At 43.8% G+C, this 13695-nt stretch overlaps 1 protein-coding gene across 6 annotated transcripts in view; it reads right to left on the reverse strand.

The window, feature by feature from the left end:
• Positions 1 to 13695, reverse strand: part of LOC126350130 (kinase D-interacting substrate of 220 kDa) — a 372816-nt gene that overhangs the window by 162803 nt on the left and 196318 nt on the right. Inside the window, exon 1 of one of the 6 annotated variants that reach the window (XM_050002490.1) lies at positions 3488 to 3666. The exons of the other annotated variants lie outside the window; for them this stretch is intronic. Within the exon in view, the coding sequence (XP_049858447.1) occupies positions 3488 to 3610 (123 nt within the window). The 5' untranslated portion in view covers positions 3611 to 3666. Of the gene's footprint in view, positions 1 to 3487; positions 3667 to 13695 lie in introns of those variants that run through there. 6 annotated transcript variants of the gene reach the window in all.

Raw genomic sequence — 13695 nt, forward strand, 5'->3', positions numbered from 1 at the left:
CGTCACACAGCGATAGCTCCGGAGCCAATTTAATGTTTTTAGACCCTGACGCTCAGTTGGCCGGAGAAGGGGAAGGGCGAATCTCGTTCCGTCTCGCTTCTGCACATAACTTCTCTCCAAAATACTAGCGCACCCAAGTCTCACGAAAATACAGACGATGCGAGGGTCCGTTTTACTGTAGTCTAGTAAGTGTGTGTAAGAAATGACAGAAGGCGAAGCGAATCCCTAATTTCACTGTTAAGTAATGATGTCATTCTTCATCTGCTGATCACGTGGCCGTATTACTGAACGCAACAGCGGTGACCTACCTCCAGCGGATCTACGTGATCTTGCAAAACAAATCTAAATGCATTCTAAATACCATGAGAAGTGATTTGCAAATGGTACAGAACTGTGCTCATGTCGCTAGTATCGTCACGGGATTTCTCTCTGTTGGTAGGAAATGGCCATCCCCAATTACTGAAGTAACTGCTGACGAAATTAGAAAGACACCACGTCAACAAACTGGTGAGATAAATAGTGGGAGTGGCAGCGCATACGGATATGAAATGGTATGAGGAGGTGAGAATAACCAATGAGAGTTTTATTTCTTTGTAATAAATTGAAAAACTTGTGCAGTGTTCACAAAAGACGTTACTTACGCAAGACATCTACGACCTATCTAATGTAAGTATTTGTGGGCGTTGTGTGTCAATACCTAAAGTGTATAGAGATGGGTGGCAATAGTTTAGTTTAATTCCAATGAGAATCTTACGTAAGTGTCTGAACATCTTGTCGGAACGACATTCACTAAAGAATGCTGAATGCCTTGCAAAAAGAAAACAAATATCGACTGAAGAACGTAGGAAAATGTATCTCTCTTATACGTTGCTCACGTACGAATCGCAGAGTAAATTAGTTGCAGCGCACATTCGCTCGCAAAAGGAAATGACATTAAACACGAGATACAATGAAGGACAGTTCTGCCCTGAGGTTCACAGCCTTCAGTCGTGTACACTATTCCATTTTATTAGGAATACATCAACCGTTAGTGACGACTGGCGTATCTTCGTGTCCTCTTAGAAACAGTGAAATGGTTTGCGGAATTTTTCACGTCGAAGGGTCCCAATTCGTTGATATTTTCGGTACCTCATTCCTTACTTGAAAAAACCATCACTATTCCCAATTTATGTTAACTCAATGGCTCTGGTGCCCAATTCGAAAAGCAAGAACTTAAGTGCACGCTTCAGGATACGCGCAACGTTAATTCGCTAATTCACCGTGCTGTGCAATTATATATGGATTGGTAACAAGATGAGACCTCGACTGGAGAGACTGTAGACCGACACACTTCCTGTGTTACATGTCTGGGCTGAGAGTCACACACAAGCTCTTACAATATCCTGGAAAACTTCCCCTCTTTAACGACATAACGAGGCGGGTTTAGCCTATTGCGATAAGCGCTCGGCAACGCCAATAGTCGCACTCGCCCCGTCTGCTAGAACACCAATCCTAGCTGATTTCCTGCAGTCTATCGGGCTTACAAATGTTAGTCACAGATGTGTACGCGGTTTTCACCATTTATTTTACGAAGAACTACTATGCTGCGTTCACGATGCAGCTATTTGTAAGAAGTAAAATAATCATCGTATTTCGGAACGACAACCGGATTTGAAGTCTTCGGAAATTTTCCTAACAGAATCAACCCAATATGGAGATAATTATCGAATTTTGCTGGTCAAATCTGGTTTAACGCCGTCTGCAATAACCCAGCTGCAGACGTAACATTAGGCATTAACAAAGACTTAAGACACCTAACGGGAGCGTTAAACGGGCTTTTTAGTCTACCACATATTCCAAGGATTTCATCGAATAATTATGGGTGGTGCCGCCACTGCTATGATTTCGTTCTGCCTCAGTGACGAACGTATGATACGTAAAATAGTCACGTAACAGAAGCAAGTTTCCACTGTGTTCCTTGTTCGATTCCGAATACACACATTCGTTTCGACTGAAATATGTTCATCAGTTCAAATGGTTCAAATGGCTCTGAATACTATGGGACTTAACATCTGAGGTCATCAGTCCCCAAGAACTTAGAATTACTTCAAACTCACTAACCTAATAACATCACACACATCTATGCCCGAGGCAGGATTCGAACCTGCGACCGTACGGTCACGCGGTTCCAGACTGAAGCGCCTAGAATCGCTCGGCCACACCGGCCGGCCTTATGTTCATCCGCCATTAGTTAAAAAATGATTTTACGATATATAAGAAAATTCACCTTGTAATGGTTCTATATTTACGTGACCATTACTGCACTCCAACCCCAGTTCTCGATACCGGTAATATTCAACATTTGGTTTTATTAATGTATAGGTACTCCGATGTATCAATATAGTACACGTTATTACGTTCTTGTATGTATTCATTTCTGTGTCTTACTTGTAACCTTTTTGGCGCGAATACGCACAGAGAAGTCTTTGTTTCACTTTGCAGAAGTTAAGTTGTTATTTCGCTTTGTAAAAGAACAGTCAAGTCTTGTGTTTGGTTAAAGTGTAAATTAAATACATGAAGATTGAAATAAAACAGTTTTCTCGATGATATGACAACTAAGATGAAGTGTATGTGAATTTACAAGAAGTGTAATAAAAATGTGGATCGTGAACACCAAGTCAAAAATTATTTCTACCATACCATTGTTCTGAACTGGCATTGTTTGATCATTAAGAATTTCCTGAAAAACGTATTTGTTAGGTTTTCAAATATTGCTAAAATACAGATCTGGACCTTCTAGCATTCAAAGTGAAATCACCCTAGAATCAACAAGATGAGCCATAACAACTTCGACGAAATCTACGTGGAATCCATTCAAGATAAGTGCCAAAATTATTGACTTTTCTACAGTGACTCCATTATTTCCATTCTGACGATACCATCCACAGTCAATAACTTTGTTGTGGCCCGTTAAAGCGAACATATGCTGCGTGAACAACATTATTAATCTGATTTCCAACATACTTTGCAAATGGTGGTATTGTTAGAACCTTCACGTTTTTACCTACACTCCTTAAGGACACTTTTTGACTGTATGAGAACAATAAACAACGAAGGAAACTGCACGTATGATTTAATGACGCATTTCCAGAACGCACAGTCTGTACTTAAGACCAACGTTCCTTTATAGCGGAAATCTTGGACTTGCCGATACCAGCAGCCTGCTTCACGTAATCAAGCTGGCGCACATAAACAACTCATTTAAATACAATATGCGAGAAATGTGCCCCCGTAAGAAGAATTCCTGTTATTCTCGTGAAAATACGGTCACTGCCTTCGGCGGCTCACAAGCAGATTGCGACAACCTCGGGCTCAGCTACAGATCAATCTGTCACTATTACGTATCGGTAAGTTGAATTCACGCCAATGAAACATATGCGCTTCAGGTCAGCTCCGATGCACACTGTTCGCCACGACGACGACGCAGAGGGGAGAGGCGGTGCAGTACCTGTCCCTTGGCGGGGGCGGCGGCGCGCAGGACGCAGTAGTGGGCGAAGAAGCTGCCGTAGGAGCGCGGGCAGCGCGGCAGCACGGGCACCAGCTCGAGGGCGGACGGGCCTTTGTCGGCCATCGCTGGCTGCCAACTGGACGTCCTGGCGCGCGGACGGCCGCCACCGGCTTATCTCGCGCGTCACCCGTAATCTCCCTCCGCTCTCCTCTCCTAGACAGCCTACAGCCGTGCTCCAGCTCCTCCCCCGCAGGACACCAATAACAACCGGGGCGTGGACCAATCCGACGCGATGAACGCAATACGTACAGCTCCACAGTCACGTAATAAATGCCGTGAGCACGTCCTGTTGACAGCGCGCTGCCCACCGACCGCTGAGCTGGCTACCCTCTACAAAATTCGTCACTGAATGTCAGTACTACAGCGCTGTCACGACTATTTAGATTTGGGTAAGCTTTTGACAATGTTGGCTGGTATACACTACATCTACATCCATACTCCGCAAGCCACCTGACGGTTTGTGGCGGAGGGTACCCTGAGTACCTCTATCGGTTCTCCCTTCTATTCCACTCTCGTATTGTTCGTGGAATGAAAGACTGCCGGTATGCCTGTGTGTGGGCTCTAATGTCTGTGATTTTATCCTCATGGTCTCTTCGCGAAATATACGTAGGAGGGAGCAATATACTGCTTGACTCTTCGGTGAAGGTATGTTCTCGAAACTGTAACAAAAGCCCGCACCGAGCTACTGAGCGTCTCTCCTGCAGAGTCTTCCACTGGAGTTTATCTATCATCTCCGTAACGCTTTCGCGATTACTAAATGATCCTGTAACGAAGCGCGCTGCTCTCCGTTGGATCTTCTCTCTCTCTTCTATCAACCCTACCTGGTGCGAATCCCACACTGCTGAGCGGTATTCAAGCACTGGACGAACAAGCGTGCTGTAACCTACTTCCTTTGTTGTCGGATTGCATTTCCTTAGGATTCTTCCAATGAATCTCAGTCTGGCATCTGCTTTACCGACAATCAACTTTATATGATCATTCCATTTTAAATCACTCCTAATGCGTATCCCAGATAATTTATGGAATTAACTGCTTCCAGTTGCTGACCTGCTATAGTGTAGCTCAATGATAAGGGATCTTTATTTCTATGTATTCGCAGCACATTACACTTGTCTACATTGAGATTCAATTGCCATTCCCTGCAACATGCGTCAATTCGCTGCAGATCCTCCTGCATTTCAGTACAATTTTCCATTGTTGCAACCTCTCGATACACCATAGCATCATCTGGAAAAGGCCTCAGTGAACTTCCGATGTCGTCCACCAGGTCATTTATGTATATTGTGAATAGCAACGGTCCTATGACACTCCCCTGCGGCACACCTGAAATCACTCTTACTTCGGAAGACTTCTCTCCACTGAGAATAACATGCTGTGTTTTGTTATCTAGGAACTCTTCAATCCAATCACACCTTGGTCTGATAGTCCATGTGCTCTTACTTTGTTCATTAAACGACTGTGGGTAACTGTATCAAACGCCTTGCGGAAGTCAAGAAACACGGCATATCGTGGACGAATAGCGCGAGCTGGGTTTCACACGACCGTCTTTTTCGAAACCCATGCTGATCCCTACAGAGTAAATTTCTAGTCTCCAGAAAAGTCATTATACTCGAACATAATACGTGTTCCAAAACACTGTAGGTAGCGCGGATAAAATACAGGGAATTGACGGTTATTTGCAAGTGATACATAAGCCAGACTGCAGTTATGCGGCACAAAGGGATTTAAGACGTCAACTGCCAATGGGCACTGATTTATATCAATGGGGCAAGTTGAAAATTTGTGCCGGACCAGGTTTCGAACACGAGTCCTCTGCTGACTAGGCAGGTGCATTCAGCACTACGCTGTCTGGACACAGTGATCACCACAAGCGTACAGCCGACTCACCACGCCTCCCGTCACACCCAAATTCTCAACTTACACTACACACTGTTGATTGGTTGGTTGATTTGGGGGAGGGGACCAAACAGCGACGTCATCGGTCCCATCGGGTTAGCGAAGGGTGGGGAAGGAAGTCGGCCGTGTCCTTTTCAAAGGAACCATCCCGGGACCGATGAACTCGCTGTTCCGTCTCCTCTCTCCAAATCTGCGGTTTTTCAATATATAAAAATTGCTTACACACAGAGTGAAAAAGCGCAGAAAAGGGATCAAAACGAGCGGTAAACATTGTACACGGTTTGCTGACGATATCAGAAATTTTGGCTCATTCTGAAAAGGACATGAGCTCTCTGACGTTTCGGACAACCACAAACTGAAAATACATCGAAACTAAACTAAAACAATGGTGATAGATAAATTGAACGTACAAGTTATGACAAACATTGAGGTACGACATAAAGTACTGGTGCATGTAAGTTAGTTTTGCTACTCGGGAAGTACATGAACTCATGACAACTGAAGTAAGAGTAATTCATTAACAAGCAACCACCTCAATACGGAAACAAGAACGAAATTCATCAAGAGTTTTATTGCGACCATTTCAAGCTATATTTGTGAATGGTGGACTCTGCAGAAACAAGGAAACAGAAGATTGGAACCACTGGCGATGCGAGTATTGAAAAGAGCCACAAACACATCTTGGAATGAGAGAAAATCCATCGAAAAAATGCTAAAAGATATCAAAGAGCTAAGCACAACGATTAAAGCGATATAGAAAAAAAGCAGATTAGTTGGGCCACCTAACCCAACATAACAGCTTCATAAGAAATATCTTAGAAGGGAAAATCCTTAGCAAAAATGAGTACGGAGCCCCAGAGGATTCACATTACAAATTACTTTCAGTGGAATGAATGACAGCAACTACAACAGAACAGTAAAAACGGCGACGTAGAGAGGACACCCACGTCATCAAGGTGCTGCCTTTGGTGTCTGATGATGATGATAATTACCCATAGTAATTTTAGTTTATAACAAAGACAACAGATCACGTCAAAAGTGTCCGGACACCCTTATGAAATGCAGAAATGACCATTATCACGAGGAACTGACCCGCCAGGATACCGGAGGAGGAGGAGAGCATTGTGTTGGCAGTAAAAAACCAGTGGTAGGAGCTGAGTGACTTCGAAAGCGGCCAAGTGTTTGGACGTCACCTCAGTAACAGATCATTCATCAGGGACACTGTAACGCTTCTTTAGCTGCCCAAGTCGACTGACTGTGATGTGATGTTATTGCAAAGTGGAAACGTGGAGGAGCAACCACAGATAAACCAAGACCAGATAGACGTCAAGCACTGATGGACAGGGACCATCTAGCAATTCGGAGAGTGGTTGTACAAAATTGCATGAAATCTGCAGAAGGAATGACTCGTGAGTTCCAAAGTGCTATAACCAGACCAACTAGCACAATGGCTGCGTGTTGGGAGTTAAAAAGAGTGGACTACAATGGTCGAGCACATTCCTTTTGTCAGCGTTAATGATGCGGTGTAAAGAACGACGCCAATGGACAGTGGATGAGTGGAAACGGGCGATTTCGAATGAAGAATCACGCTATACCCTTTGGAAATCCGGCGGAAATTTTCGGGTTGTCGACTGCCTCGAGAACGTTACCTGCCATCATGTGTAGTGCCAACAGTGAAGTATGACGGAGGTGGCGTTACCATTATGGGGGCGTTTTACAACGTTAGTGTTTGGTCCATTTACTGCACTTAAATTTTCTCCACACAGAGATCATTAGACGCGAAGCACTACCTCAGCTGAAAAAAAAATTAAAAATGGAAGAATAAAGGGGGCCATAGTTAAGGGCCGACCTCGGACGTTCAGATGAAGCGATTCTGGGAAATCACCATCATCAATGTCGATTTAATCATCACTGTCAGCGTCAGTGATGCTCAAATGCACTCTTGCTGTTTCTCTGTTGTATAATGTTACTTCCCTGGCCTCCCTCTCTCATGGGACCTATGATAAAATCTTAAGCTGTAACTGAGCGGTACGTGGAGGATTACTCGCCAGTCTTCTTTTACAGTAATAGTGATTTAATAACGCAATAAAGTAATATAGTTAGCAGTTACAAAGTAATCTTGGATTACCCAACGCTCCGTGTGGTACTTAACGAATATCAACGTTATTAAGGCTCCTGGATATCGAAAGCCGCACAGTACACAATACAGATTAAATTTAAGAAATATTTTTAATAAGAAAAATTAAGAGCGTTTGTCCATCTTTTTCTAGAAAGAATCCTGTAGCGGTAAGTTTTAAAGATGCCTGCTTTTTTTACGGATCGCTTCATGACCTCCAACTCTTTTATAACGTAGTAGCCTCGTACTGCATTTACGACGGCATCTCTCAACACGATAACCTCAGCATCTACGTGGAAACGGGGCCACCTATAATTACACTGTGGTATCCGCTATCATACTGCCAGGATTTCCGAACGTCAAAGGAGAACCACCACACCAACAGAGACTCATCCCAGCGCAAAGCAAATCCTGATACACGGGCGCTTCGATCCCTAGTTTTAATTTCTTTTACATGCATTCTGACCACACAAAACACAATATCTGATCACATTCTACTTCTAGAAAAGTCGTCACAAAAAAAGTTTCCTGGTATATTATTCGAAAATACCCGACTTGGGTAGTGGCTTTAATTCGATTACAACGTAACTTTTTCCTCTACAATATTTTGGAAAATAACGCAGAATCGCATCCTGGTCAGTTTCCACGTAAATACATGCTAACGTGTGTCCCACACGAGTGAAAGACTCTTGAGGTGTAATACTCATCTCCGTTGCTCGGGACCCTACGGCTCAAGCTATCTTCTGACTTCTACGTGCACATCCTTCTCGTAATTCAATGATAGCCTGAAAATTTATGAGCGCGAGATAACATCGGAAGGACGCAAACAGGGATGTAAATCAGCCCTTACTGGTCTAACACGTGTCGCTGATAGACTACACATACCTCAGCCTCCAGTTCACTCCCTGTGAACACGAATTCTACAGAACGAGTTTTATTTTTTTCCTCCACCTGACTATCCCCAGTGTGTTGATAACGGCTAGGTTGAATGTGTCGTGCGCGTCCGTTGTGTGGGATACCATATAAATTTCACTTTCATCTAAGCCTTAACTGTAGTCGTGGGTCCAGTGTCAGTTTTTAAATGTGGATGAAAAACGTAACGGGAGGGGGGGGGGGACACAGCTCCCCCTCGGCGCTCCACCTCCAACTTTTAGGTACCTCCCGGCACTAAGTTGAAAATCACATGTCTGACAGGCGTGTTTCACTCACGGTTCGTAATGCCAGCATCGGATTACGCGTTGGTCTACTGGAACAAACCCTACAGATACGCCACTTATTTGCTTTTTCGTTATTTCTTCAGTTTTATTGTTTTATTTCAGATAGAGTAATAGGAAATGATATATGATGTATTACTGCAGTGGTTGAATATCGAACACCTGTGCATAATCAGCTTCTGGCCACAAATTCAGATAATGTGTTTTCAGACAAAGACGAAAAGAATTTCTGTCGTGATCACAACGCTCAACTGTCTGACAGCGAAGAGATTCAAGATTAAGCTGAAGTGAATGAAGGAACTAATTCCACGAAATATTTTTAGGGAAAAAATTGATTCACACGTTATATAAAGCATATCCTGCAAGAAACGCTCGTGTCAGAAGCCATAATAAAGGGTGAGACAAACAGGACTTTACAACTATGAAATGATGCAGAAATGTATTGACATAACTTACAGAATCGGTAGATGTGTCAGTTTGTAGCAAAAAACCTCACGTTTCACATAAAAGTGTCAAGTGTGATTTGGTTTAAATGTTATTACCAGTTGCGATGCGGCAAACATACCGCCTGTTATCAATTTCTTCCCATACACGTTGCAGGAGCCGGCCGCTGTGGAGGAGCGATTCTAGGCGCTTCAGTCCGGAACCGCGCTGCTGCTACGGTCGCAGGTTCGAATCCTTCCTCGGGCGTGTGTGTGTGTGTGTGTGTGTGTGTGTGTGTGTGTGTGTGTGTGTGTGTGTGTGATGTCCTTAGGTTAAGTTAGGTTTAAGTAGTTCTAACTCTAGGGGCTGATGGCCTCAGATGTTAGGTCCCATGCTGGTTAGAGCCATTTGAACCACGCTGCAGCAAACCGGGCATAATTCGTGCAACGGCTACATAGATTCAGTTTTTCAGGGCGGCTAAATTATTTGGTAGGGGAGGAACAGGTCTTTAATAAACCGCCAGAGAAAGAAATTCAGTGGTGTCAAGTCTGGGAAGCGAGATGGCCATGCCATTGGCCCTTCACGGCTAATCCACCGACCTGGGAAAGTATGTGGCAGTGAACAACCCATCTCTGCCAAGCTCTTCTGCCAAGAGCTAATTGTAGGCTCGCTTAGAGGTTCTTTAGCATATTCGGTGCGAAATTTACGCCGATCAGTTGTAGCAGATTTCGTTTCATGAAACCAAAAATCACAGCGAGAGCGCTCCGCACCATTTTGGCTGTGCATTACGCCAACTGGTGGCGGAATGGAGTACTGATGTACTATGAGAATCAAACTTTACGGTGTTTGCCACATAATGGCGCATCTACCTATTCTGTAAGTTATCTCAATACATTTCTATGTCATTCCATACGTTATAAAGGCCTTTTTGACTCACCCTGTCTTATCACACTGCCTTGCACCAGTTGTCGAAGCATTGAGCCAGTTGATCCAAATAACTAAAAGCTTCCCAAACAACTTACGATGAGCATTGCTTCAACTCTAAAACTTCAGCTCTAGAGCTGACTTCAGCTCTAAAACTTCAGCCAGGAAAAGGTGCTCTTTCTGTTCGACTAGTAACAACGCGAAGACTGTACATTCGAACGCTAAATGCAAGCTGCCTATCTGCATTACTTGTTCTAAACTACTGTGTAATTAGTGCTTGTAACTTGGCCATCATCAGCATTTTTGTTGAAGGAAATTTGAAGTTTTTGCTTTGATGCTTTGAAGGAGGACACTTAAAATTTATGAAAAAAGTGTTGTTTGTTTCTTCGATCTCTGTTTAGTAGTTTCAACGTAATTTTTTTCGATGGCATATTCCTAATTTAGTCTAATCTATGTAAGTGCAGATTAAAGTAAAAATGAAAGTTCCTATCATTGAGTTTGCTAGATACTACGTTTATGACGTTTTAATTAAAAGTACAATAAAATTTTTATAATTAAAACATACTGATAATTTTACTATCATTTCAAAGTAGCCCAGAGTACCCACGACTACGGGGGCGTAATTACTTTTCACAGCTACAGTTAATACTGTTCGCTAACTGCAAGAAAAACAGCGCGACCAGGTGGAAAAAAGAAAAAAACGAAGGAAGGAAGATTAGGTTTTAATGTCCCATCGACATCCAATCAAAACAGAATTGTCTGAAAAAAGGGGGAACGAAATCGACCACGCCCTTTTAAAGGAACCATCCCGGCATTCGCCTTAAGCGATTTCGGGAAATCGCGGAAAATATAAATCCGAATGGCCGAACAGGTATGTCAGACGACTAGAATGTTAATCGGCACTGCTGGTTATGAAAATCTTATCGTTAAAGTTACTATTTACTTTTGGCTCTTTAGGAGATGACATACGAATAACTGCTCCGTTCTTTGCCTATCATAGCGTCAAATCACGCTTTGTTAAATGTATGCAGCTGGTTGAGCCATATGAAAACTACAGATATACTTCACTTTATTTGTGACTACACTCCAGCACTGCCCAACGGAAAAGATTCCGAATAACACATGCCTGGGTACCTCACCAACTGCGCTGCTTGCGCCGCAGTGCCATAATACAAAATAATCTTCCCCAAAATAACGTTTTTTTTCCCCGCAAGTTCCACATGTTGTGGCGTTCTAGATATTATTAAATGCTGAATTACACTGTTCGTAATGGAATATAATTATTCTGTTGTACTCACAGTGAAAAGTTCTCCATGATATTTGGCGCATGAATACAATCACGATCATATTTCCGCGCAGTGCGTCAATACAATGCCTAAGAACCCAGGCTCAGAATGGCGCAAGGATACAATATCCAATAATATGTTTGAGTTATCTTCACAGCCTCTGGGAAGCTGTCTGCTACTACCAACTGCAACGATGATGATATTGTAATGCTCCACGCCGTATTTCCGAATTCGAGTCCTACAAGTGTCAAAACTTCTGCGCCACATTGCTCGGTCTGTGTATAAAATATAGGTTTTAAAACATTCACACTGGCTACTTTTACCAAATAAATGTTTTTTAATTCTGTACACGGTTTCATCCTTGTCTGGTGGGCGTATTGTCTTTCAGCTTTCCGTTGCATTTTATCACACACATCCCTTGTTATACAGTTTGAGCCTATTCCTACAATGACTCACTAGCTCACAAATGGCAAAAAGCGCTCGAATGAAGAGAGGTGAAATTCTTTGCAAAGGTGGTCATGTTGTCACGAGGCTCCTTTTAATTAATCTGACGCCAATCCCCCTGCCTGTAGGGCAAAACAACGGGGAACTTTCCCACGGGGGTGTGGCTTTAATTTCGTGACTGGGTGCACTACCTGATGCCAGCGGTGTCAGCGGCATACGAAGAATTTAAAAAAAAAAAAAAAAAAAAAAAAAAAAGTGCCTGTGCAGTAGATATGGAGTGGCTGGTGGTCCGTATTTCTGAATTGGAATTCCAGAGTGACTGATAGCCAAGGAATGGAGGGGTTGATGTTGGATTTGCCGGTCATTGTGGCCCAGCGGTTCTAGGCGCTTCTGTCCGGAACTGCGCTGCAGCTACGGTCGCAGGTTCGAATCCTGCCTCCAGCATGGACGTGTGTGATGTCCTTAGGTTAGTTAGGTTTAGGTAGTTCTAAGTTCTACGGAGCTGATGACCTCAGAAGTTAAGTCCCATAGTGCTTGGAGCCATTTCAACCATTTGATGTTGGATTTGACAATCTACAGTTCAAAATGGTTCAAATGGCTCTGAGCACTATAGGACCTAACTTCTGAAATCATCAGTCCCCTACAACTTAGAAATGCTTAAACCTAACTAACCTAAGGACATCACACATATCCATGCCCGAGGCAGGATTCGAACCTGCGACCGTAGCGGTCGCGCGGTTCCAGACTGTAGCGCCTAGAACCGCTCGGGCACTCCGACGGGCGCAATCTACAGTATTAGTGAGGACAAGAATTAATGAATTTTTTAAAACGATGCGTACATCTCACACGTTTAAACGGCGAACCGCCAAGGTGGATCCTAGCCCATTTTAGGGGTCCGGACCTCAATTGGTAAAACGGAACTGTTATAGGAACACTCAAGTGTATGTCCGTTTGTTATGATCCAGTTTCCTCAGGTGTGGATAGAGGGATCAAGTTGAAATTTATGTCAAATACTAAGGTCTACGGTCCCTAGGCGGTGTACCAAAAAAAACCTAGGCTTGGAAGTCGCTCCAGTGAAAAGGTCATCTATTTTGATACTTGCAAAATCACTCATTAAAAACTACAGATGAATTATCTATATACACAATGAAATTTGTAAAAACTGTCATGGCGTGAATGATACTGGACTCGTCCCATTTGTTAAAATATTGTGTTTTACATAAGGCAAGCCTCCACAGCGTGAAGCGCGAGGGGCCGGCACATGGGCGGGGCCACGTAGTGACATAAAAGCGTCCGGTAGCACCACCTCCCTGTAACGACACACATTCCGCGCCGGCTTCGAGCGTCGCGTCTGTTTCCATTTTACCTTTCTGCCGGCTTTCTTCGCCGCCGCCATTGTTCGTCCTCGCAATAAAAGCGCGCCGCCCCCCGCGTCTCGAATTCGGCATTAAAGCGCGGGTCACGTTGCAATAAACGGCCGTTAATGCCGCCAGTTAAAAGCGTCGTTAGCACATGAATGCCGAGCCGGGCAGCCCTGTTTCCGTCACAGCCTTCGTCCGCCTATGCGCTCACCTCGCTCTGCCACGATTCGCAGAACTCGGCCAAAAGCCAGCACAGCGGCCCATAAATACAGCACCCTTGCAGCGCTACTCTACAACAAGATACAACTGTCACGATTGCGACTGCTTCAGACTTATGTTCGAAATACTTCGAGGAAGAAGAAAGCAGGCAAAGAGAGGTCGAGAAGAAACAGATTCTCCGTCAATACTCAGAGCGTAATCTACTCGATAGAAATAAGGTGACACGTACCTCAGAAATCTGTGGTTGGGCTCATTTTTACCCTAT

This window comes from Schistocerca gregaria, chromosome 1 (assembly GCF_023897955.1).
Source record: "Schistocerca gregaria isolate iqSchGreg1 chromosome 1, iqSchGreg1.2, whole genome shotgun sequence".
NCBI lineage: Eukaryota > Metazoa > Arthropoda > Insecta > Orthoptera > Acrididae > Schistocerca > Schistocerca gregaria.